Genomic DNA, 25,793 nt, shown 5'->3' with positions numbered 1-25,793 from the left:
GATTAATAAAAGTTTTCAAAATCTAATCTCTAATATTTAAATTTAAAATTTATTAGCAGTTTAATTTTTTATTTAATAATATTAAAAAATAATTCGAAATATAATAAAAAAATAAAAATAATTCGGCGTGGATGATTATCAAAAATGATGTAAGATGATTTGATAAATTAATAATATAAAATATACTTTATTTTTTGAGATTTTAACAAAAAAAAAACATGCAATTTAATTCGTAAATATAATAATTGATAATATAATAATAACTTGAGTTATCAGCATATGAGATAAAATTATTGGCAATGACGTAAAAAAAGTAGGAGAATAGAAAAGCAATAATCACGTCATTATACCATGTGATCCCTCGAACAAACCGTTACATCGCATCATAATGAGCTAGCTTTTCATCATCATTCGCCCATTTCTCCTGCCCATTTCTGTCACTGCCAACCATTTTGTCCCGCTTGCTGGTAACTTAAAACGGAAAATATTTTCTTAAATAAATAGTTTTGTGTTTTATTTGAAATTGAATATAATATAATATTATTGTATTGATGTTTTTATAAATTACTATTGATTTATTATTTTACGATCAAAATATTAAGTCATGAAATTTAAAAATTGAAGAAAAAAACATGAAAAATGCAAATTTTTATGAGTGAAAATGAGTAAGTTAATCAACTTAGAGTATGTGTGTGTAAGAGAGAAAGAAAGAGAGGAGAAAGAAAAGAAGGAAAAATAAGCAAAAAATAAATGAAAACAAAAAGGAAAAAAAAAATAAGTATTGAAGTTTCGCTTGATTGATTTAGTTATTTTCCCATTCGTTGAATGGACCATTCTTGCTGGCATAATGGACAACGATTATTCTGTTGCACCCAAAGTGACATGCAACAATAATGAAATGAATGATTGCATTCTCCCCAGACGACGACACAATCCTGTCGACTATCATCTTTTTTGCTCTCCGCTTGACACCGAAGACATGCATCTGAAAATTAAAAAGATTTGGAATATATGATTGTTTATAAAGCAAAATATTCTTGATAAATACTAACTTTTAAATTAAATATAATATGCCTATTGTATAAAGTGTATAATGTATAAAGTGTAGCCAAATAACATGTACAAGTGAATATAAAATGATTTCGTTTTTTTTTTGAGATGAATATAAGATGAAGAAAAAAATATAAAATATAAAATAAAATTTTTTTTCAAAATTTTGTTTTTGAAATAATTAAATCCGAAAATTCATTGCTTAGGTATGCAGTTATGATTAGATATGATCAAATTATCACATAATATTTATTGTGTTTATAAAAATATTGTTTATATAAAATTCTGATTTTTCTTGAATTTAATATTCGAATTAAAATTCGAAAATATTATAAATATTATTCAACATTATTCAAAAACACAATAGATATTATTTGATTTTTAATAAATCATAAATTATTACATCTTAACAGTTATTACGTACGCATGCAATAAATTTTTTAATTTAATTATTTTAAAAATTAAATCTTGGATTAAATTTTATTCTAAATTTTTTGTTATTTTTTTATCATGTCCACTTGTATACATATATTATATATATGTATTTATATTTTTGTAATGGAAAAAGCTTGAAATTTGTCAAAAAATGTGAATATAATATATATTTTATAAATATTTCAATTTTCTTATATCGAAAAATTCGATTAATAATCAATTTTGAAAATATAAATATAAAATTGAAATACAATGATAACAATCGAGTCATTACATTGAATTTTTTGAATGAGAAGCCGATTCACCAGCGACCAACTAACTGACTGGTATCATCGATATCGTCTCGGTTGGCTTCTGCTGTCTCGGGTATACGAAGCATATCCAGTAAAATTCCATCGTCTTATCTAATGCAGGTGCGCTTGATACGTTTGTTAGGAATAATTAGCAAATTAATAGAAGCGCAGATTAAAAATTAAGCAAGTTATTAAAAATTAAAGATTTTTATCGTTTAAGTGTAATTTTTTTATCATCAACAAAATCGAAACAATATCGGAGAAAACTAAAAAAATAGGATACATTGACAATTAACGATAGATTGTAAAAATAGTTTTGATAAGATACATGTAACAATTCTGAAGAAATAATAATGTTGGTCAATTAATCTTCGATGATCTTCACGAGAATTGCTTCTCGTTGACCCACACCAGGGGATATGTCAATCGGACTCCCGAGTTTAAAGTAAAAAAACATTGGACCAATTAAATTTTAAACGAATAAAAAGATGAGAAACATAAAATACGCCTTTTTCAAAAATATTTCTTCTTTTTGTTTTACATATACTTTTTATTTTTAGAAATTATATAATTAATATAAATTTATTATGAATTAATAAATATATTTTTTATAGTTATTGTAAAATAAATTGATTTGTTTCGAATCAACAATCTAATTTTGCGTTCCTCGATTAACCAGAACATCGATAATTTATCGATCTTAAATGATAATAACTTTCCTAAAAGCATAATTTATTGATACAACGAAATTAGAAATAGATTCAAACTTCAAATAATATATGGATAGGTAATGGTATTTAATTACAATCCAAGAAAATAATTTACATATTGAATAGGCTATTCATAATAACAACTATTTTGGTTTTAAATTTGGAAAATCGAAGATCGTATGCGTTAATACTGATGAGATTGCGATAGTTATCGAACTAGTTTAACTGCATCAATCATTTCGATTTTCTAACGAGTTTCTCGAACGTTCGAAGAATGCGTCCTATCGATCTCTTTGTGAGATTTGACAGACAATAAAGATCGATCGATGTTACATACATTAATCATTTAATTAATTTATTTAATTGATTGAATACTATTTGGAATATTAAAATGAATGAAACTTATTAATTATATATACTTTACATTTAAAAATTCAAGAAATTTCGATCATACAAAAATTAATGGTTATAAAATAAATAATATATATATAATTATAAATTTAAAAAAAGATTACAGAATGTTTGTCACGTGCTTTAACCTGACAAACGATGTACGACGACCGAGCAACAAGAACGATTGAATGGCGTATGTGTGATAATGTTCTCTCACAATGTATGCTATTGAATTGCACGCTATTAAAATCATGAATACTTTACATCTACATTTAAAAACTCTGAGAAACTCTGCATCAAATCGAAGTTCAGAACACAGTTTCGACAATTATGCTATATATATATACATAAAATACTTGTTTGTTTTTTTATTGCCACACCTTCCGTTCACATTTTCTTTCTATATGTTCATAACAGAAATTATACAATTCAATATGAAATATATTCGCTTCCTAACATATTTTGATTAATATACGATTCTCAATCAATCAATCAGTACATTCATTTTTTTTCATCAAATCAAATATGAAAAAAGATATTAAATATTATTACATTTATATTGTAAAAACGAAAAATATCCGAGAATATATTAATTTATTTTTTTCAATCAGTTTTAATTCTGTCAGTGTCACATTCGTAAATTTTTATCGATCATTACAGTTACCAGGTATTTTTCCTTCGATACAATACTAACAATTCGCTTTATCGATTAACCTCTATCGATCAATGAGTTGACCGTATTCCGTGATATAACCATGCACGACAATTGTTGAAGAAATCTGATCATCGAAGAAACGAAAAGAAGAGAAAGAAATTGATCTTCGTCTGAGATAAAATTTGTAATACAGCTATTGTTTTGTTTTTGAATTTAATTTTAAAATCTCAATTATTATGTTTTTCAATAATTTCTCATCCTATTCAACTTTGTTTATCTTCATCCTTTATATTTTGCAAATCACATTGATCACATATTAAGAGAAATTTTTTAATTTTTAAGAGAAATTGATATATTTCAATATCTTAAATGATAGATCATATTTATAATTCAATATTATATTCAAATATCAATTGTAATATAATATCTAATATAGTAATTAATAAATATATATATATATTATAATATAAAGATAAAGATAAAATTCAATTATGAATATAATATAGTATTTTTAAGAACTTTTATATTTTTTGATATCTTTTATTTTCATTAAGAAATTATTAAAGCGATGAATTTTAATGCATACAAATAATATCTTTTCGTTCTATTATATACATATTAAATTAATATATAATAAAAGTAGAAAAAGAAATTAAAGAAAGAAATTAAAAAACAATAATATATTTTACAAAAAAAATTAATATGATTTATGCAGAATGTTTCCGAAAGTACAGTACAAGAGTTCAAAATAATTCTATGCAAAAATATATCGAAAAAAATAAATGAAAATTTTTTTGTTTAAAAATTCATTTTCAAATATCAAAAATTAAGTTTGAAAAAATTTTAAATATAAATGAAATTAGCTTGATTGAATACAAATAAATTATCGATAAGTGATCTAGTCTGCATATAGAAATAAACAAAAAATATAAAATAAAATTTTATTGTCTTATATCTTTATTTTTCGAAAAAATCAAATATTTAGAATTAAAGAGTATAATCGACGAATTTTCAAATTTTCAATTTTCTTGAAGACTAATTTTTAAACGAAAAAATTTATTTTATTTTTTATGTATTATACTTATTTTTATATGTAGAATTGTCTCCTATCGATAGTTTACTCGTATCTAATCAGAAAATAGCTAATTTCGTTTATACTTGAAAGTTTTTCAAACTTGATTTATTTAAAAACCGAACTTTAAACAAAAAAATTTATTCTTTTTTTTCGATTTATTTTTGTATGCAGAAATACTTCATAATTTGTATCATGATTTTGGACACATTCTTTATATTTTTTTTTTAACGTTATTATAATTTATACATAATTTTACATAGAAAATTTTAAAATATTATCTATTTCCAGATATTGTTTAAATAATCTAAACTAAAAATACAATTTCAATTACTATTTTTTTCCAAAATACAAATAAGAAACAAGAAATTTTAAAATAATATAAATATAAGAATAAGAAACAGGAAGAGAACACATATATTTATGTGTACAAATGAACAAGATCGAGGGCATCTCTATACTATTGCAACTGAACGAGGTCGAATGACTGGAAATTTCTGTGAAAAGTTTACAAGATATTGATACCGTATTTGGAAATTAGAAAAATCTAATATATCAATTTTATTTTTTTCTATTTTTTATTTTTTAATTCTCATCAAGAGAAATAAGTCTCAATATGTAAAATATATACATATTTTTTTCAAGCGATCTTGTTTGACAATTGTAATAAATCATAATTAAAATGAATAAATAAATTCAACTTTCAATTGCAATGAAGAATTTTGGCAATTGCAATGAAGAAAAAATGAAAATTAAAATAAAAAATGAATGCAACATTAATTAATTTCTAAAAAATTGGGCGAGATTGTTAAACCAAATATATCGATCTGATAAATTGTATAAATGCAAAAAAAAAACAGATTATTTTAGATATATGTCGCATTTTCAATCTGCGTCAAATTCATATGAGAAGCCGCGAAACGACGTGTGACTACATCGCGTTGACGCGTCTGGATAGAAAAAAGAAAAAGCGAAAAAGAAAAAGAAAGAGAGGATAAAGTTGGTCGAAGCGAAACGAGATGCGACTTATGGCGAAGAAAGATAGGACGAACAGCAGTTACGCCTGGCGAGATATGGTAAAGAGAGGTGAGGTGAGGTGAAACGAGGCAGGATAAAGCGCGACGAGACGAAACATGGAACAGATAGGTGAGAGGCAAGAGACGAAGTAACTGAGAGAAAGAAGGGTGAGAGGAAGTGCCGGGTCACCGCGCGTCCCCCACCAGTTACACGCGCCCCAATAGAAGAGGCGGCGCTTACGACCACACCGGTCTCTATATAAAAGAGACAAACCCCCCGATCTGATTAGCAAAGTTTCAAACACACGTAAAAGTGCATTTCACTCATATTTTATACGATTTAAGTTTACGGATAAACAAAAAAAATAATAAAAAATTTATAAAACAGATGTAAACTATATTTTCACGTGTTAAATCGAAGAAAAACGTATCAACACAGAAAATCAAATTGGTACCAATAATTAGCGATAAATGAAGAATCATCTAAAGATAACTGATAAATTGGAGTGGTAATAGATCAGAAAATTTAAAAAAAATCGAAATTGTAAATGTGAGAAGTCGCATAGAGACGCATGCCACAAGCGCGGTAAATGTAGCAGGAATAGCGCGGCGAATCAGGAACGTAGGAAACATACAAAGCAAACAACAGGGAAACAACGGATAATACGGCACGACACGGCACGGTACTGTACGAACAACAGCAACACTAGAGAGCAGGAGGGTAGCTGTGGTGTCGCTGGTACCGCTTAGCAGTGGTGGTAGTTCGAGCTCGAGCTAACTAAGAAATACGTTGAACCGTCCACGCGGCATCATTTAGACTTTAACCATTCCCTGCGCAGTCTTGTAAGGGTGGTTTGTGTACACGTGGGAAAAGAAAGCGGAAAAAAATAGCTTTTACGCGCGCGTTTCATTTATTTGAAAAATAGATTGCGTGGTCATTTTCAAAATCTTCATTATCGAAAATTATATTTTCATCAAAGTTGTATCGAATGAAACATTATTTATTGCGCATAGCAAATACAACTGACTCGTGATATTATTAAGGACACTGTAAACGAGATTGCAAGTCACGAGAAATTTCACAGAAAGGAATAAAATAGTTTGCACGACAAGAGAAGTTGCAAAGCATCAAACCAGAAAAAGAGGTAGCAACGGGTAAAAAAGAAGAAAGTCAATAGAATTTCGAGAATTTGGTTGCGAGTTGAATGTGAAGATTCACGTGACGCGATCCAGTTCAACCAGGCGACAACACGCAGCACTGACACAACGCGAACATTTTGAGGCGTGACGACAAAATGTCCAATTCCGAAAGGAGACAGATGCAGAAATGGCCTCTGTGCCTAGTACCTCTTTCAAGAACGAAGGTAAGACACGTATGCTATCTCTCACGTATATAATGCGCATTCGACCGTTCGTAATCGACGAACCAATCGTTCTCCGCCGACTCGTTTTCACCTAACCATGTTAGCCGTTCGTATCCTCTCGTTCTTTTTCGGCATATTCTTTCTCTCTTTTTCTCATATCTGTTTCCACAATTCAGTACTCTCATCGTCTTGCTCTTTCTCCCCTCTCGAGCTTCTGGAAAGTTCCACTGTACGTGCCACTACCGCCATCGACGCCGGGGCCGGTATTGAAGCCGGCGCCTCGATTACCATCGTCATTACTATATCGTTACCATTGCAACTTTTCATTATATATTTCTTTTACCATTCATCGCTCTCTATGTATTCCTTTTTTCATATATATATATATATATATATACTTCATATTATCATAATTTTATTTGTTTTCAATTTAATCACTTCTTTCTCTTTTAGTTTCAATCATCATGGTATTTTATTGTTACATACAAAGTGTTTTAACTATATTTTGATCTAGATATATGAATCAATAACGATAATTTATTTTTTAATTTTAAATTTTTTACTTTTTATTACTTATCATTATTTTTCTACTTTTTGTATAATTTTCTTTATTTTCTTTCATTTTACTTAGATAAATATAAAATTTTACAAATTTTATAATAAATGTACATTAAATCTTTAGTTTTTTTCAATTCTATTTTTATTATACTTAATATTTTTATTTTTCTATTCTTTTGGTTTTCATTTCTATTTTTTTTAAATATTTTTCTTTAAGATTTTTTTAAAATTTAATTAATCATTATTGGTCTGTTTTTATTGCTTTTTCATTCATTAGTGCACGTCCCTTCATTACAGAAAATTTTTCGTTCTATATTTAAGAAAGACTGTATGTATCGATGTCGGCGGAGATTACCGGGTGTATCATATGTCGGAAGTTAATCGCGAAGCAAACTATACTCGAACACATAGTATACATATTATGCGATACATAGTATATAACTGCGATTGCGTCTACGAACACGAATGCGACCGCGATCACGACCGCGACCGCGACCGCGATCGCGATGTTAGATATTCTTCGTTATGGCAACATTTCGCGTATATCTTTTACCTTTTACATGTTTCATTAATGTTTTATTAAGTATTTAATATTGTATCATCCGAAAATATCAGTCGTTAAAAAAAAGTTATGTTTTTATATTTATATTATTTTTTATTGAAATAATTTTTATTGAAATAATTGTATAAAAATAATCGAATTCCGCAAAAAAATATGAATTATTCATATTTAGATTCAATATATTTTATTTGTTTTTTCGCTTATTTTTTTATTATTCGATCAATTATTTCATTTCAATCATTGACGAATAACAATATTTACATATAATTTTCATATAAATTGTGTTATGTCTATTCTATTGGATAATCGAAATTGCGACAGTGACAAATCTTTGAACAATTAAATTATCATTATTGTTTATTGCTATTTACAGTTTATTCGTATTTACAGTCGTAGTTCATATTTATTGAACGATGAAATATATATATATATATATATATATACATAATTTCGAAGATTAAATTGTCTTTTAGGATTTGTCTACCAGAATCATCGATCGGCATGTACGATCTACACACGAATCTAAAGATGATATGAAATTTTGTAACACAACAACAAAAATTTTTTTAATAAATTATTATTTTTTAATAAATTATTAAATTAGTATTTTTTAATCGTTAAACAGTTTTTAAATGTTTTCGGACCTACTTATCCATTACCATTCACATTCAAACATTTAATCATCAAATACTATTCATCATTTTTATTCATTCAGAATTCGTTTCACTTTCTATACCAACAATATTTCTTTTCCATCTACGTATATTTACATACATACATTAGTTGAAAAGTTTTATGAAAAGTTCGATTTGAAAAATTTTAAATTGAAATACATTATACCACATGATTTGGAAATAAAGCGTACATATATATTCATTTATGTATGTATGTAATAATACGTAATCGCACACATTCATATATTACGTTCATATATCATTTTATCAGTATCTGAGTTTAAGATGTTTATTAATATTCTATATAATAGTATATAATAATATTATAATAGAATAATAATATAATAATTTATATAATAATCTCATTATATATATCTTATTATATATATAATATATATAATAGAATAGGTTGTTATAATAAATCTTTACTCATAAAATCATAGAAATCTAATTGATCATTATCTGAAAAAAAAATGAATTATATACTTATCATAATTTAGAACATAAAGATATATTATAAATACATTATAATTACACATCTAATATTTCTTTTTATCTATATACTATTCATTAAAGATTCTTTTTCATATTTGAATGACACGTATTGATACATGATGCGATAGAACTATGAATTTTATTAAAATAAAGTTCAGAGAAGAAACAATTACAAAATACTATGATTTAAAAAAATAAAAATCTTACGAAACAAGAATATTCTATGATTATTTGAATAAATATTTAATATGAAAAAAGAACATATAATATTAACGTCACTAGATTTCGAAAATGGAATAATAAAAATATATATAATTGTTTTATCGCGTCGCGTTCGATGACGATGATGCACTGCTGCGAATCACTGAGAAACGGGAGAGAAATAGGGGAAAATAGGTAAGACGTACATATATGAATACGGCTCATATACGTTGATAATTACGAAAAGGAGTCATATATCGTGACCACTGACAGGTTAGATATCCAAGATTACACCAACTATTATGTAGTACTCCCCGCTATATCGCTTTTCGTAGCATAATATATTTCGGCCAGCAGGATGTGGATATTGCAGTCGACTTATCTCTACGTTAATTGTCACGGACGCAGCGCTAAAATGCTTCGTCAGCCACAAGTGTCTACATCGTTGGTACGTCATACTATTGCTCTAAATCAATCGCAGCTTCGTTTTGAAATATGTAGAAAACGTGTGTGTAGAATTTTTTCTATCGATCACGTAGGAAAATAATTCAAAACATCATTTATCATGTCGAGAGGATCCAATCAGCCGATTGATATGCAGATAAATCATCGGAATTAGTGTGCAAAATTAGCGAAAATGCGGAAAGGGGATTGTATATAGGATTGTAGATATAGCTGGATGAAATATGCATGCATATATATATATATATATTTCTTTTTTTTCTTTTTTTCTTTTATTTATATTTTTTTAATATTTTATATATATATATGTATGTATGTGTGTGTGTCTGTGTGTGCAAAATTATTAAATATTCTTGATTATTGTTCTCTTTTTTTCATTTCTTTTAATTCTTTTTTTTTCTTTTTTTATTGCGAAAAATATACAATAATTTTAAATATTCACTTAATCGAGATTATTTTGAAAAAAATTTTATTATTTTGTGCATTTTTTTTTAAATGTCCTGAAATTCATATAAAAAGAACTAAAAAAGAAAAAAAAAATAATTTCAATAGAAATGTTCGAAAGATATGTAGAAAGATTGAATACATATAATATTTTATTTGATATTTAATTATATGAAATACTAAATGCAACTATTGATAATGATTCAGTTATTATAAAAATTTTTCTTTTCTAGAAATTGATTTTAAATTTTCTATTTATAGCGATATTATATGAATATACAAATTGAAAGATTAATATTATTGTATTTTAAATGGATGCGACGATATCGAAACAAATTTGTCACTAGTCGATGAAGATTAAATGCAGCTGCTTTTTGTTTTTGTACATATACACTCATACAGATTCCGATTCATGCGCATGCGATATTTGCGCATATCGTTAAAGTATATACGCAATGTCACCTTAACGTCAATTCACGGTCGAGACAAGATCATTACGACACGTACTCATGCATATTATTCTGCGTATCAATGAAATTTTTCTCGAGTAAAATTTAATTTGTTATATTTGTTAACTTACTTACTACTAAATTAATAGAACATGTGACATTTTTTAAGTTTAATAAAAAATATTATGGATTTGAATACTACAAAAATACTAAAAAACGATACAAATATACAAATGATATTCTATTTCAATCTTTATAATGGATTTGTTTTCTTTTACATATTTCTTAGTAAATACGACTGATGCAATATTGTGTTATAATTGCGAAATATTTAAAATTGTTCAATTTACATATAATTGAATTTCAATTATTATAGTTTACATCTAAATTCCATGGAATCATTGTTTTTTGATATGATGAAAATATAATGAAATTATTGTTTCTTCTCTTTTCTTTCTTTTATTAATTATTTTTATTCTCATTTTATAGTATTTTTGTTCTACGTAAACATGTATTGTAAATTTCTTTTTCTTTTTATTAAATCGATTGTTCGAGAGGCTGATGAATAACGAAAAGCTGCGTCTTCCTTCAGCAATGTTCGGGAGGAACGAAAATAGTATCGTCGTTCGATTTAGACTACACAAATGAAACGATAAAAATTTGTGTTGGATGTATGGACAACATATGTTGTGGAAATAAGATGGCAAATTTAATTTTATTCTCAAACAGAAAAATAGATACTTCAAATGCATATGTTTAATATTCATACTTTGATATTATTTTCAATAATGATCCGAAATTTCGATGCATTAATTCTTATTTTATAATCCATATGTTTCAATGTATTACAAATTTTAAATAAATGACATCATATAAAAAACAAATAATCTTAAAGAATAATATATATTGAAATAATTTCTAAAGACTGAATACTTCGATGTTTTTACTTTTATTTAGTTATAGAATAATAAGTTGATCATATGATATCATGATTGAAATTTTATATCTCAAGAATTATAATATTTATGTGCTGGATTGTTGCAAATTTATAATTTTTGAGATATATAAACAGAAATTGTTACTATTATTACATATCCATGAGAATATATGCATCATTATCCAATTATTTATTGTTTATATAAACAATATTGTGTTCGATATCTAAAATATATAAGTAACTGTAATTAGAATCTAATTATAAAAAATTTGAAATTTTTTGGATTTAAAAAATACAGAAATAAAATATAAATTTTTAGAATCAAAATTATAAATTATGATACAAATTATATACGATAAAAATTACGATAATAGCAATATCTGCTTTATGTTTAATACTTTATCATTATCAATTTTGTTTATTTCCCAAAAATTGTTTTATATTTTGTTTTCACATTATATAGATTCAAAAGATCTCAAATTCTTTGTATAAATATGAAGTCACAATTCTCTATTATACATTTTAAGTACCAACCACAATGTGTTTATAGAAACAGGAAAGATAAGAAGCGATCGTATACTGATGCAGATACTATCATATATGTATCATATATACAAAATTCAATATAAAACAATTTTTATTGATATCTCAAAAATTAAGAATACAACAATTTTAATAATAATTATTGTAATATAAACTTTGATCAAGCTATTACATGTTCTCTAATTTATGATGGTAATAATTAAAATAAAGCTACAAGTAAAAGTTGACATGTAAAATTTTTCGTGATTGTTTATTTTGTAACCGAAAAAAAATTAGTTTTAAATATTTATATTAAGTAAATTTTTAATTAGTCAATCGAATTGATTTAATAAAAATTGCTCGTGTAAATTAAATTTTAATAAAATATAAAGTTTAATCTCGATTGACCTACTGAATTAAAAATAAACATATTTATATATTTATTTAAAGTAAACATAATTTTATTATTTTCTTACATTGTTCGAAATTCCATGAATTCTCATTTCGAAATGAGAAAAATAGAAAACAAGAATAATCGTATCAAAACTCAAAGGATAAAGTTGATTTGTCGGTATATGAATGTAACGATGATGACTAATCCATCGTATAACTTGCAATTCAAATATACGATTCTCTTCTGTCGGTTATCGGTATTAAATATTCACGAGAGATAGCGCCACAAGAATTCGACGAAATTGAAACTAGCGCCAACCGCAAAACAAAGTAGATGCAAATGCGCGTTTTTTGATTTTTTATGTATAGATTCAACGCTTCTTGTTGAATCTATGTATTACGAACGTAAGAGTCAAAGATCATTCACATGATATATATTGTGCATCAACGATATCATGAAAAGATGTTTCCATTGTTTTCTTACTAACTAAAGAAGATGACGCGTAGTTATAGATCATTAACGAGTCATATCCGTATCGACTATATAATCGGTTATCGAGTTCAAAAAAAAATGCGATAGTATAAAACAAACAACAAAATCATCATTTTTAAACTGCAAACAACGAAACTATTTACTAGCTTATTTTATATTTAACTTATTTTGTATGTCGACGATAGATTTTTGATATCAAATATAATTGAAAAATACTACGAATGTTGAACATAATTAATTTAAAAGAAAAAGAAAAAATTAAGGAATAAAAAGAATAAAATTAAAAAAAAAAAAAAGGCAAAAAAATGATCGATAATCAAATTACATGAAAAAAAAATAATGAAAAGGTGAAAAATGAAAGAAAATAAATAATTATTAAAAATAAGAAATATATCGTTATTAAAGAATAAAACGTTCACATAGAAACAATTGCTATTATTAGAATAGAATGCTGAAACGATTATTTGCAAATTTAATTGCCACGCGATGTACATCTTCATATATAAATTTTAAATTTTCAACAATAGGGAATCACTAATATTTCAGTAATATTTTAGTGAATGTACAATACGTGTGATCAACATTTAATTTTTAAGTGAGATATTCGAAGATTTTGGTAAATTGATAAAATTAAATCGATTATTAGGATTTATATATATCTCATATACAAAAGTGTGAATAGAGTTCGTGAAATATTTTTTATTTATATTGATAACACTACAATTTTATTAGATCATTATTAATAATATTTTCTATTATTAATTCAAATTTCATAATTATATTGTAATTCTATACAGTTTTAATAAATATTTGTGTCTAATCATTGTCACAAGTTAAACAAAATGTCTTGCAATTTTTGAAAAAACAATGAATTAACATGTTATTTTTTCAAAAGATTATGAAACATTCTGTTCCATTCGGGACGATGGTTAGGAAGAAATCTATTAAAATTGTCAGCTGCATAAGAACTATAAGTCGTATAATTGTGAAATTTGAACTAATAATAAAATACACTATCAGTAGTATGATCCAATAGAAAAAATAACTACAGTGTTGTCAACATCACAAAACAAAAAAGTAAATTCCACTTTTTATGTATCATATATGTCAAGATGCGTTGTGCACGAGCATAACATTCGCAAAAGCAAAGAGCTCACGATTTGGTCATGAAGTTCAACAGAGGTTATCGGTAATCACAGGGGTAAAAGTCATCTAATCGTCAAGTAAGAATCACGCTGTTTCTCGTTCATCGCTTTCTGTCATTGGTTCAGAACGATAATCGGTATGTGTCTCCTCCTCTTTTGGCACAATTCTCGATAAACGATTCTAGTATAAATATTCCAACTTTGAAATTTCATCCCCTTAACATAGTTGACCGTTTCCTGGCGAACATTGGATTATTATAGATTAGGTATTTGCCGTATTAATAAAATAATAAACATATTAGTTAATTAAATAAACGCTGTATCTTTAGATATTTTTTTACATCTATTACAATAAACGATAATTATCTACGAAAGTTCTGATAATTTTGATCATAAGTGCGTTCCTATGAAGTTCCAATGTGTGTTCCTATGAAGAAAAAGAGAAAGAAAGAATAAGTTAATCGAATAACATAAATAAGTTTAACATTTATTGACTCAGTTGAATAAATTTTTATAATTATTTAAGATATCGGATTGCCTCGTATCGAAAGTTCACTTGCGCATTATGGAACGCGAACACGGGAATGAGTAATTGAAACGAAAAGAGAAAAAACAAAAATGATAAAATAAGATAGCAGGAAGAGAAAAAAATTGATAAGGTTAATTTTGTCTGTTTTCAGGAACGAACTGTTCTACCAAAATACTATACAAGAGTGCCTTCGGTCGCAAGATCGTCGACGAACAGTTCAGGCATCAATCTAGATTGTTCATCGAATACGACACTCGCAACAATTGCGAGTCCGTTCAACAGTCAAACAGCCCTAATCGCGGAGAAAAAAGTGATTCCTTCTGGCAATATTGTCATTGCTAACCATTACTATGCACAGAACTTAAGGAATAATCATCAGAAGACTCTAAACGGGTCTCATATATACGACCCTCTTGACAAGGGTTCTGATCACGATTACAAGCAAATCGATCCATTATTGGTCGGCGAACCTCCGTATATGGGGGTCGAAAACACCAAGCAAACTATGAGTTCGCAAAATATAAAACCGGCCAAGGACTCGGACGATGTTTTGCATACACAGTTCAAAGAAGTAAAACGATCACCTATGCGCTATACTATGCAGGTAATTCATTTTCTTTTTTCTAATCATTTCGTTGATTATATTATATTCATATAACATATTACATATAATCGACCGTATATGTGTATAAAAAAAAAATATCACGAGCAACATTGTGAAATCGCTGTTTATATTTTTCAATTCAAGTGAAAAAACAAAGTTTGTTCGTTTTTCTTCACGTAGAAGTTTCAAGGATAATCCGAGAAAACATTTTTTTTAAGCATTTAATCTATTTTCTTTCTGATTCGTTTTGCAAGAATCAAAATTCGAAATGGAATATTTGAATATTTGAATATTTGGAGCTGGAAGTGATATTATCGATAATTGTCATCGAATCGATAAAGTCGAAAGTTTCGTGATTCAAGGGAATCTTGCGCGATGATTGCGCGATGCGGCAGATCCCGAAGCTTCTTGTCCTCGATGCTTTTCTTTCTTGCGTGAATCAAATGCCATGCGTGCCTCTCCGCCCTGTCGTTTGAGCTAAACTTGAGGGCAACGTGATCTTCGCCTTTACGACATCCATGTTGCGCGCTTGTGCACATGTATGCACATTTATTTATTATCGTTACGCAAACAACAATGCGCGACATCTTCAATGATATAATATTATGAAAGCATACAAAAAAAAGTGCGATCTTCGATTAATCGATTTTTTTTCAATTCATATTTAAGTATTCATGAAACTCAATATATTCAAAACATTGATTAAACGTAGTTCATAATGCCTTTATTATTTATCGCAAAATTTCACTTTAATTGCATTTTCATAATTAATATCTTCAGTTGCAATTGAACAATGTCCAACTAAAAGCAAACTGAATTTATGTTTATATATATTATCCGTTCGGATCCGACATTAAATAATACGACAGTAATAATCAGACATAACGATAGTATTTATACTATTCGATTTCAATAACATAAGATACTTGTCAAGTATATTATGCTACACAATACGCACACAAAATCATTTCCTAGAGTTAAATTCCGATTTTATTTTAAGATATTTGATTATAGTGTGATTAGATTGTTATTATGTCATTCTCATTTTTTTATATTTTTATTATATTTTTTTCATATATGATTCCTCCTGAAATTATATAAATTTTGAATAACGAGAAGTTGATAAAATAAAAATTTGTTTATAATTTTCAATTATTTTCATTTTATTTAATGTAATATTTATAATTATAATAATCAAAAATAATATAAAATATTATGTTAATATTATAATTGTCAACTTGCTGATTACTTCTTATTGACATTAATGAATTTGAAATATATTGTAAAAAAATGATTTTAATGAACTTTCATTTTGACTTTTTTATACACAAGTGATTTTAGATTTCAAGTTATTTGCAAAAAATATTTATTGATTTTTATAATATTACCATTAAATCTTATCTGTACACATGCATTCGTGATATAATCAGTATGCAATTATTAAAAGCGAATAGTGATATATACGTGAAATGAGTAAATGCATACGTGAAATGCGTAAATTCATCGAAAATTTTCTTAAAGATTTAAAAATGATTTTTTTTAAAGATTTTCTTTATGATATGATTATACACAAGATGTTAATATATATATATTTATGAGATATTTTTTGAATTTTAAAATTTTAATTCTTTGATACAAATTATAATATAAATACAATACAAATTATTTATAATTTATTAAATTATAAATAACTTAAGCTTGTGTTAAATGAAATAATATTCTATTTTCTATCTTTATTATATCGCTGTCTTATTCCGTTTCTGCCTCGTTTTATCTAATGAAAATTTAAATTACTTATAAGTTAATAAACAATCATCTCAATCGACATTTTCGTATCAATTCTTGTTTTGATCTCTAGAATCGACCCTTAATAATGTTCTACGAATATATTAATATTCATATATACAATAAGAATCTTTGATCATTGTAATTTCAGTTTTCTAAGAATTATTTTATATTTTATTTTTGTATTTTTCACGGATCTATTCCAAACTTAGATGACCATAGTGATATTTGCATATCACAATATTCATATAAATAGTTGAAGAGGCGATCGTAAATTAGTGCAAAAACAAAATTCAATAGTATTATATGAAGAAAATTTTTTAAATAATCCGAAATTGATGATTATGCATAAAAGAAAAAGTTATTTAAAATAATATTCTTTACAATTTATTTCAAATTTATTAACATTAATGAAGAACTAAAATTAATCGGCAAATTAAACAAAGAAATTTGAGAATTATTGAAGTATTAAATAATATAATTGTGATACAAAAAGAAATATCACACAATGATAATATGAAATATATATATTGAGTCCTCTAGTAATATTATATTATATATGCTAATCTCTTGTCAGATGTTAACGAAATATTGTTATTGATAATAATGATAAATATTTGATTGAACAAAACATCTAATATGCTATATAAATTTGATTTCTTCCAAGAAAGTTCATCGTAATAAGTTATTTGATAACGCATCGCATCTGAACGAGTATAAATTAGTTTGTATCGATTGGATTGTGGAAGTTAAGATATGGATACGCCATGCGATATATGTATAAACATTCTCATCTGATTACATGCGAGAATATTTATCTGAGTCGTGACGTTCATTGTCGCATTGGATAATATAAATGTAACCTAAATTTGGCTGAAGAGTAAATGAGGAAAATATGGGATGAGATGAGAAGAAATCTATCTATGAGAAGAGCATATGAGTGAAGAAAAATGCAAAAGCAAAAATGGAGCAAGTGCAAAAACGGAGAATGGAAATGTTGATCTCTCGCTTGTTTTGTGGTCGATTCATCGAAAGAAACAATTGCGAAAAACAAAAGGCGAATGTATGCATTGCATGCGTGCATATACATTTATACTCAACTATACTGACCTTGTATACGCTTCTGATAATAACTAACGACTTAATTTCCTTCTACGTACATCATTGACGTATAGACTCGAGATGTTTGTGAACCATATTAAACAATTAATAATGATAAATGACACGAAAGAATTAAAATTAAATGATAGATATAGTCACGAATTTTATCATTGATTTTTTTTCGATTCTCTAATAATAATCTCTATCACAAACATAGATGCGAATGGATATAGGGATGGAAACTTCAAGTTGAAGTCTAGGAATGTGTTGTTCAATTGTGTAATTCAATTTGTTGAAATAATCATATAATTCAAAAAAACTTGTAGCCTTTTACGTTTTAGAATGTTATAAATTTAAAATAAATTTAATAAAGAATTTTTCAAATACTTTTAAATTAAAATTATTATTTTTATATGTTATTATGAAGCAAAATTTAGATTAGTTTTCTTTAAAATCATGATTCTTGTTTTATATTGTCGTTACGAAGAAATGATATATTCAAAATTACAGAAATGTTTACTATACATTCTATCGTGTCAATTATAAAAAAAAAAAAGCATAACAAATTCATCTTCCTAAGTTTGCGAAACGGAAAATAACGAAACGAAACGAAACGAAACGGAACATGGCAGTATTTCTTTGATCACAAATAAAAAAAAGAAGAGCAATGCGTGTCATGCTTCAACAGAACATTACGCAACGCGAAAGAAGGTCGCGAGCGGTAAGATCGGTTGGTCATATAACAACGCGATTCTGTCGCGAACACAAGCGACTATTTTTCGAAAATACAGAATTTTTAAATATTTTTTCAATTGCAATTGCAATTCGAATATAAGAAAATGTGATTTGTTTACGATCAAATTTGAAAAGGAGAAGTTTTCCTCCCGATAACTCTTTTCATCCATTCTCTTCCTTATTGCTTTCTGTACTAAACGGTCTCTTGAAATTAATACCATGTGTCGTCCAGTAATGGCACAAGTTACGTTTACGCGTAGAACCCCGCGTACGCAAAGCCGCGCGCATATATACGTTTATACGTATAATCGTCCGATTCGCGGACGATGGATCTTCGCAATGACAAGAGAAGGGATAGTCGCGGCCCCCCAGCATCGTTTCCCTATATAAACAGGGAACCACCCGTCGGTCCACAAGTGTCAATAGCGTTTTAATCTTACGGGAACGTTGTTAACGTTAACAAAACCAATTAGCAACAAAATCACGACAATAACAACGACAACGTTGACAACGAAAATAACGATATCGAGAATAATATCATCAAAATTGGTACCAGCAAGAAAAAGAAGAAAAAGAATAATAACAACAGCAACTGTAGCAACAGAAATAACATTTGATATAAGAAGGACGCGAAATTAACAATACGGTGAAAGCAAATAATCGATAAATACGCGTATTGGAATCGAAAAACTTTGAACTTCTAATTGAGAAACGATTTGATTTGGTGTATCAAATAAAATTAAATCGATATTGATCGGTGCGCATGCGCGTTCGAACGGTGTATTCATTTGGTTCGTTATAACATATCGTGATTCGAAACAAAAATCGAGCGGTAACGCATAGGCAAAAATCGTGCTACGATTGTAGAATTGTTTTTCATCTCCTTGACGTTACAACGTGAAGCTTTCGCCTGTTATTTCTATATCTCTTCTTCGATCACTTTTCATCTTGTTCCTATATTCTTATCGATCATGAAGATTTTTATGCGAGCTGATACTCATGTGGACATCGAATTACCGGGCAACGCGCCAGTTGCTAAATGCACCCCTTCTCAGGTATCGACAACGGCATTGTGTACTTTATATAGAAATTGATGCTTCATTTTATTCATATGATCTTAAGTGTATAACCATTCTCTTCTTTTCGTCCTTCATTCATTCTTTTTATTATTGTATATTATCACTGTACTTCGTTTCGTATCGGTCGAGATTTTTACCAGATCTCATTTAATTGACTTTGTTTTATAAACGAGTATCATGATTCTCGAATTTTGGCCATTTATAACAAATATTTTGATTTCTAATGGAAACCACCAATTCTTCAATTTGATTTTGCTCAAATATAATTTCGTAAATTTATTTATTTATTTTTTTTAATATTCTTAGCTGTTAGCTGCTCTAGCGGTGTCAATGGCCTCTTTGATGATCGGTTACTCCTCTTCCTACACGTCTCCTGCTTTAGTTTCGATGCGAGATAACACGACGTCCACATTCGAAGTAACAATGGATATGGTAAGTAGAAAAGTGCAAAAGTGGATATGTAAAAAGAAAAAAGATTGTTTTTCTCTATCATGGATAAAATTGTTTTCAAACAAACGTGCTTCGCAACAATGTCGGATAATCTTGAATATTTCGGTGAAACGAAAGACAATCTGGATTCTCTTCTTATCAAAACCGATAACCAACCAAACCAACCGAAGGTCAAACGATTCGTAACAAGGCACGTTTGTTTTCAAACGTATTCCGATTACGCGAGACTTCCTCCTCGAACGACCGATTCACCGTAAATTCCTGCGATCGATTCGCATATTTACATTCAAATAACAACGCATGACGCGATGCATTGTCAAATCGGTAATATGAAAGAAGGGTCAATAAATGATTAAGTCTTTAACCCATCGAGTGCGTCAATGCGATATAGATTCGAAATACGTTTTTCATTCGACCCCGGTTGTTAATAGCTATGCCATCGACGTGTCTTGTCCAACCTCGATTGGTAATTGGTTCGTTCATGATCGATGCAACTATATCCGTACATTGTTACGACACGAGTCTTTTACCGCAATTTATCGCGATTAATCGCGATTTACCATAACCTTCAATTATTTGACGATATGCCACCTGGAGATTTACTCGACAGGAACAGATCTTTGTACAAGTACCTACTTCTGGATTCAAGTCAATGTCCCTCGTCTTCCCTATCAATTCCAACTTACAAAAATCGAGGTCTGTATAAGCATATTAACATTTCCTTTTTTTCTTTCTTGCTTGCTTGCTTCCTTCCTTTCTTTTTTTCTTTTCTATCTTCCTTTTTTCCTTTACATTTTCTTTATTCTTCGGATATATAATTGTATTTAAGATCAGCGCATAATCCACTAATCTTTGAAAATCAAAAGCGGGAAGACATAATATAATTTGCTTATATATTTTTAACAAGAGAATCGTAGCTCGAAATTTTAAAACGAAATGATTGAGAAATGATCATGTAAAATTTTCGTTTCAGGCTATGTGGATAGGATCGATCATGCCACTGAGCGCACTTATTGGAGGCATAATCGGTGGTCCATGTATTGAATATATTGGTAGAAGAAATACTATTCTGAGCACTGCCTTACCGTTTCTTGCAGGTATTTTTATTATAATTATGCAACGGATAATATGTTTTACTTATTCTATTCATGATAACATGCACGACAATCCTAGATTATGAAATCAATTCAATATCAATATATCTTCCAGGCTGGTTATTTATCGCACTAGCAACAAATGTTGCGATGATATTGGTTGGCCGTAGTATATGCGGTTTCTGCGTCGGTGTCGCTTCTCTTTCCTTGCCAGTTTATCTTGGAGAATCTATACAACCAGAAGTACGCGGCTCACTTGGTCTCTTACCAACTGTCTTTGGTAATTCAGGTAAGTTTGTCGAATTGTGTTTTATATCGATCATTATCTATGTCAAACAAAATTTAATAAGTTTTCTTTTCTTTCTTTTCTTCGGTCTCTTCAGGGATCTTAATGTGCTTCACAGCAGGAATGTATCTAGCTTGGCGAAATCTTGCATTAGTAGGTGCCTGTGTACCGATAATATTTTTGATTCTGATGTTCCTAATTCCTGAAACGCCAAGATGGTACATTTCGAAAGGAAAAATAAAAGAGGCACGAAAATCGTTACAATGGTTGCGGGGCAAGAATGCCGATATTAGCGAGGAATTAGATTCCATTCAAAAAATGCATATCGAAAGTGAACGTATCGCTACAGAGGGTGCTTTCACAGAACTTTTCAGGAAAAATCATATAAAACCGGTTTTTATTTCGCTTGGCCTAATGTTCTTTCAACAGTTTTCAGGAATCAATGCGGTCATATTTTACACAGTTCAAATTTTCAAGGTATATCGCATTCCATAATTTTTACCATATCTACTTGCAAATTAATCAAAAATCAAAGTTTAATTTTCGAATTTTTTTGATTATATTTTCTTTAGGACTCTGGAAGTACTGTAGACGAAAATCTTTCCACCATCATCGTAGGTCTCGTAAATTTCATTTCAACGTTCGTTGCAGCAATGATCATAGATAGACTAGGTCGAAAAATGTTACTCTACATAAGTAGTATACTGATGTGTATAACTCTATTCACATTCGGTACTTTTTTCTATGTGAAAGAATTAATGGATGTTACTGCATTTGGTTGGATTCCACTAATGAGTCTGATCGTTTATGTGATCGGATTCTCATTTGGTTTTGGTCCGATCCCATGGTTAATGATGGGCGAAATTTTACCAGTTAAGATACGTGGTACGGCTGCCAGTGTTGCAACGGCTTTCAATTGGTCCTGTACATTCGTCGTTACGAAAACTTACGAAGATTTGGTTTTACATATCGGCCCATATGGAACTTTTTGGTTGTTCGGTACGCTCGTAGCAGTAGCATTCATTTTTGTAATTATTTGCGTACCAGAAACACGAGGACGATCTCTCGAAGAAATCGAAAGAAGATTCGCTGGACCGGTGAGAAGAACGAGTGCGATCGCCAACTTAAAACCGATGCCAATAACCATTTAATGCTGGTTAATCGTTCCTATCATTTTCTCGCTTTATATCTTTTCTTTTTGATAATTAGTTAATCAATCTGTTCGATCGATGATCAATTATGTTTCGTTTTATCAAACGAACGAATATGTATTATAGTTCATTCTGTCGATCAAAACGAACAGATTTAATAATAGTCTTCCGGATCGTCTTTCTTTTCTTTTTCTTAAATTTAAATTTAAATGCGCGCAATTACTCTCTATTAACTTCTTTTTCTCTGATTCTCTCTTTATTAGGATCATATCGATCTTTACTTACGTAATAATTGATTATATTGATCATAGCAATAAGCTTTTGATCGACAAAATTTGTATTGTTGCGTCTTATTTTATTGAAAAGAAAATTAAAGCAGAAGACGTGATAAATCAAATAAAAAAGAAAAACTTACAAAACAAAACAATAGAGTAATAGATCAGAGAACAATAAAGAGAGTTTCGATATTCAATTTTCTGTACTTATGAGCTATATTTGTTTATAATTAGCGATATAATCGCGAATGCAAGCTCAACAAAGAAAATGATCCGTTGATTAGATATTATACGTAACCGTTACTTTTCTTCTTTCATTTTAGGGTCTACCTCAAATTAGTACTTTTATTAAAGGTATACGAATAGGTTAACAGCAAGTACGAATTATTTAATTAATACACATAATTTGTGTGCATAGATTCGCTGATATATATGCTGATATGTTGTACTTAAGAAAATACGTATAACCAGCATTTAAAGGAAAAAAACGAATTTCTTCCTTTTATACAGCAACGACAATAAAATTTTTACGCGACGTCGTATATATGTATAATTTTTATGCATCTTTATGGATGTAACCGTCGCATTTATACAGTTACCGATTTACGTCAATGAACAACTGCATCATTATCAACGAATTAAATCATAAGATATACATATAGTTAAAAAATAGAGATAAAAATAATTGCGTTTATTTTTCCATTACCAAAATTAATGTAACTAATTAGTAAAAAAAAAAATATATATATATATATATATGATCAACAAACGAAGAGAACATATGCATGATCGCGCACCATTCATTGATTCTCTTATATGTGAACTGTATATATATACACTTTAAGAAATGATTCTCTTTAATATGTATTTAAATCTTTAATATGTATTTGTATACGTAGTTGTCTTTTACTAATGTGCGCTTTTAATTTTTATTCTTTTCTTTTATTTTTGCGCTTTTCTTTTTATTTAGTTTTTATTCTAATTTCCGATAATATATCCAGATTGAATTTCGATCATCGCATCTCATCTTGATTCATCTCATATATGTATACTATTCATTCTTTAATTCTCTTTTATCATCTCTTTTCTTTTTTTCAATTCTTTTTTTCTTTCTTGCGCAGATGCATACTGTTCTTAATATTAAATAAAACTGCCTTTATATCATTCCGAATCTTAAAATTAGGGCAAGACAAAAAGAAAAAACGTCGAAATATTCCTATTTTGCAAATTCACGTATTTCGATTAATGATATTATGTTGAGAGTAATATGTGTTCCATTGAAAAAAATTTTGTTTCATACGTTAATTTACCTTTTTTTGCCATATAATAATATTTGATTTTATACTTTAATTTTTTATCGTCATTTCTATTTATTTGACGAATATTTTTATTGTGTATTGCTTGGGCGTAAGGTGCTTGCCAAATTTTGAAGAAAAAACTTACTCAATACAAAATTTATAACTATATATATATTTTATATATATATATATATATATATTATTATTGTTATTATTAAATATTATTACTGCTATTAATAATATTTATGTTAAATTTATATGTAAGTTTCTAAATTATTGAAGTACAACATTTAACAGAATATTCTTTTTTTTTCTTTTTTCCTTTTGAATTTTTATTGTTAAAGTTATTTTTTTATTTATGATGTATTCATTATTTTGCATTATATATGTATAATATTTATTACCTATCTTATCATAAGTATATTAATAAATAAATATAAAATAACAAATTTTATTATAAAAAAAATTTAATAGTATATTATTAATACTGCGTATATTATAGTATCGTTTTAATTTTTAAAATGCTTTAAAAATGTGCAACGAACAAGATCCAACCTAACCTATAAGTTTATATATATATATATATATATATATAAACTTTTTTTATTATATATATATATGTATGCGCGCATGTATACGCAACTTACCCATTACTTGAACTCGACAAATTGCACAAGTGTCACATTCCACATCCCAACTCCACATAGCTACAGCATTCCATTTCTTTAAGATAAATAATTTATCAGTTTTTAAATTGTCATTATCTCCACGATCTCCGAAATCTTGTTCTGAGTCAGCCATCTCGATTTAGGTTAAAAACGACAAAGCAATGTAGCGTTAAAACGCGATTAAAACATTCGTACTTTCTTAAAATATTTCAAAGAATTATGTTGTTTATTACACTTTATTTTTAATTAACTTGATCACACACGTTTAGATGAAATTAATGACACTGTTAACATTATAGTTGATCTTTAAATCAGAACATCGGAAATTAAATACGAAGAAGTTCAATTCCTTTTTTCATGTAGGATTTCAATAACGTATATTACGTACAACCGGTAATAGTCGAATCTGTATTTT

General features: G+C 27.9%; 2 protein-coding genes across 5 annotated transcripts; one reads left to right on the top strand and one right to left on the bottom strand.

The window, feature by feature from the left end:
* Positions 1–485: 485 nt before the first annotated feature.
* On the bottom strand, positions 486–25,793 carry LOC133666105 (RING-box protein 2). The gene is made up of 2 exons (XM_062075137.1): positions 25,358–25,793; positions 486–985 (listed from the first exon to the last, which is right to left on the bottom strand). Exons 1-2 carry the CDS (start codon positions 25,509–25,511, stop codon positions 807–809), a joined length of 333 nt encoding a protein of 110 aa, XP_061931121.1. The 5' UTR covers positions 25,512–25,793; the 3' UTR covers positions 486–806.
* Positions 2,310–24,260, top strand: LOC108003546 (facilitated trehalose transporter Tret1). Of its 4 annotated transcripts, none has more exons than XM_017065848.3 (7): positions 2,310–6,988; positions 15,004–15,456; positions 20,463–20,588; positions 21,580–21,703; positions 21,816–21,989; positions 22,084–22,463; positions 22,559–24,260. In XM_017065848.3, the coding sequence occupies exons 1-7, from the start codon at positions 6,920–6,922 to the stop codon at positions 23,135–23,137; spliced, it is 1,905 nt and encodes a 634-aa protein (XP_016921337.1). In that variant the 5' UTR covers positions 2,310–6,919; the 3' UTR covers positions 23,138–24,260. The 4 variants fall into 4 exon arrangements, with proteins under 4 accessions (XP_016921337.1, XP_016921336.1, XP_016921338.1 ...); XM_017065847.3 differs by lacking the exon at positions 2,310–6,988 and adding an exon at positions 9,797–9,926; XM_017065849.3 differs by lacking the exon at positions 2,310–6,988 and adding an exon at positions 14,431–14,589.

The sequence above is a fragment of the Apis cerana genome, linkage group LG1, assembly GCF_029169275.1.
Source record: "Apis cerana isolate GH-2021 linkage group LG1, AcerK_1.0, whole genome shotgun sequence".
Taxonomy (NCBI): domain Eukaryota; kingdom Metazoa; phylum Arthropoda; class Insecta; order Hymenoptera; family Apidae; genus Apis; species Apis cerana.
Note: the sequence above shows the minus strand (reverse complement) of the source record. Positions and strands in the feature narration are given on the sequence as shown.

Coding starts and splice junctions, on each gene's coding strand:
- LOC108003546 (XM_017065847.3), top strand. CDS start 9,837: ATGTGGATATTGCAGTCGACTTATCTCTACGTTAATTGTCACGGACGC. Junction 20,589..21,579: donor TCGAAGTAACAATGGATATG/GTAAGTAGAAAA, acceptor TTTTCGTTTCAG/GCTATGTGGATAGGATCGAT. Junction 21,990..22,083: donor AACTGTCTTTGGTAATTCAG/GTAAGTTTGTCG, acceptor CGGTCTCTTCAG/GGATCTTAATGTGCTTCACA.
- LOC133666105 (XM_062075137.1), bottom strand. CDS start 25,511: ATGGCTGACTCAGAACAAGATTTCGGAGATCGTGGAGATAATGACAAT. Junction 986..25,357: donor TTGTCGAGTTCAAGTAATGG/GTAAGTTGCGTA, acceptor TTTAATTTTCAG/ATGCATGTCTTCGGTGTCAA.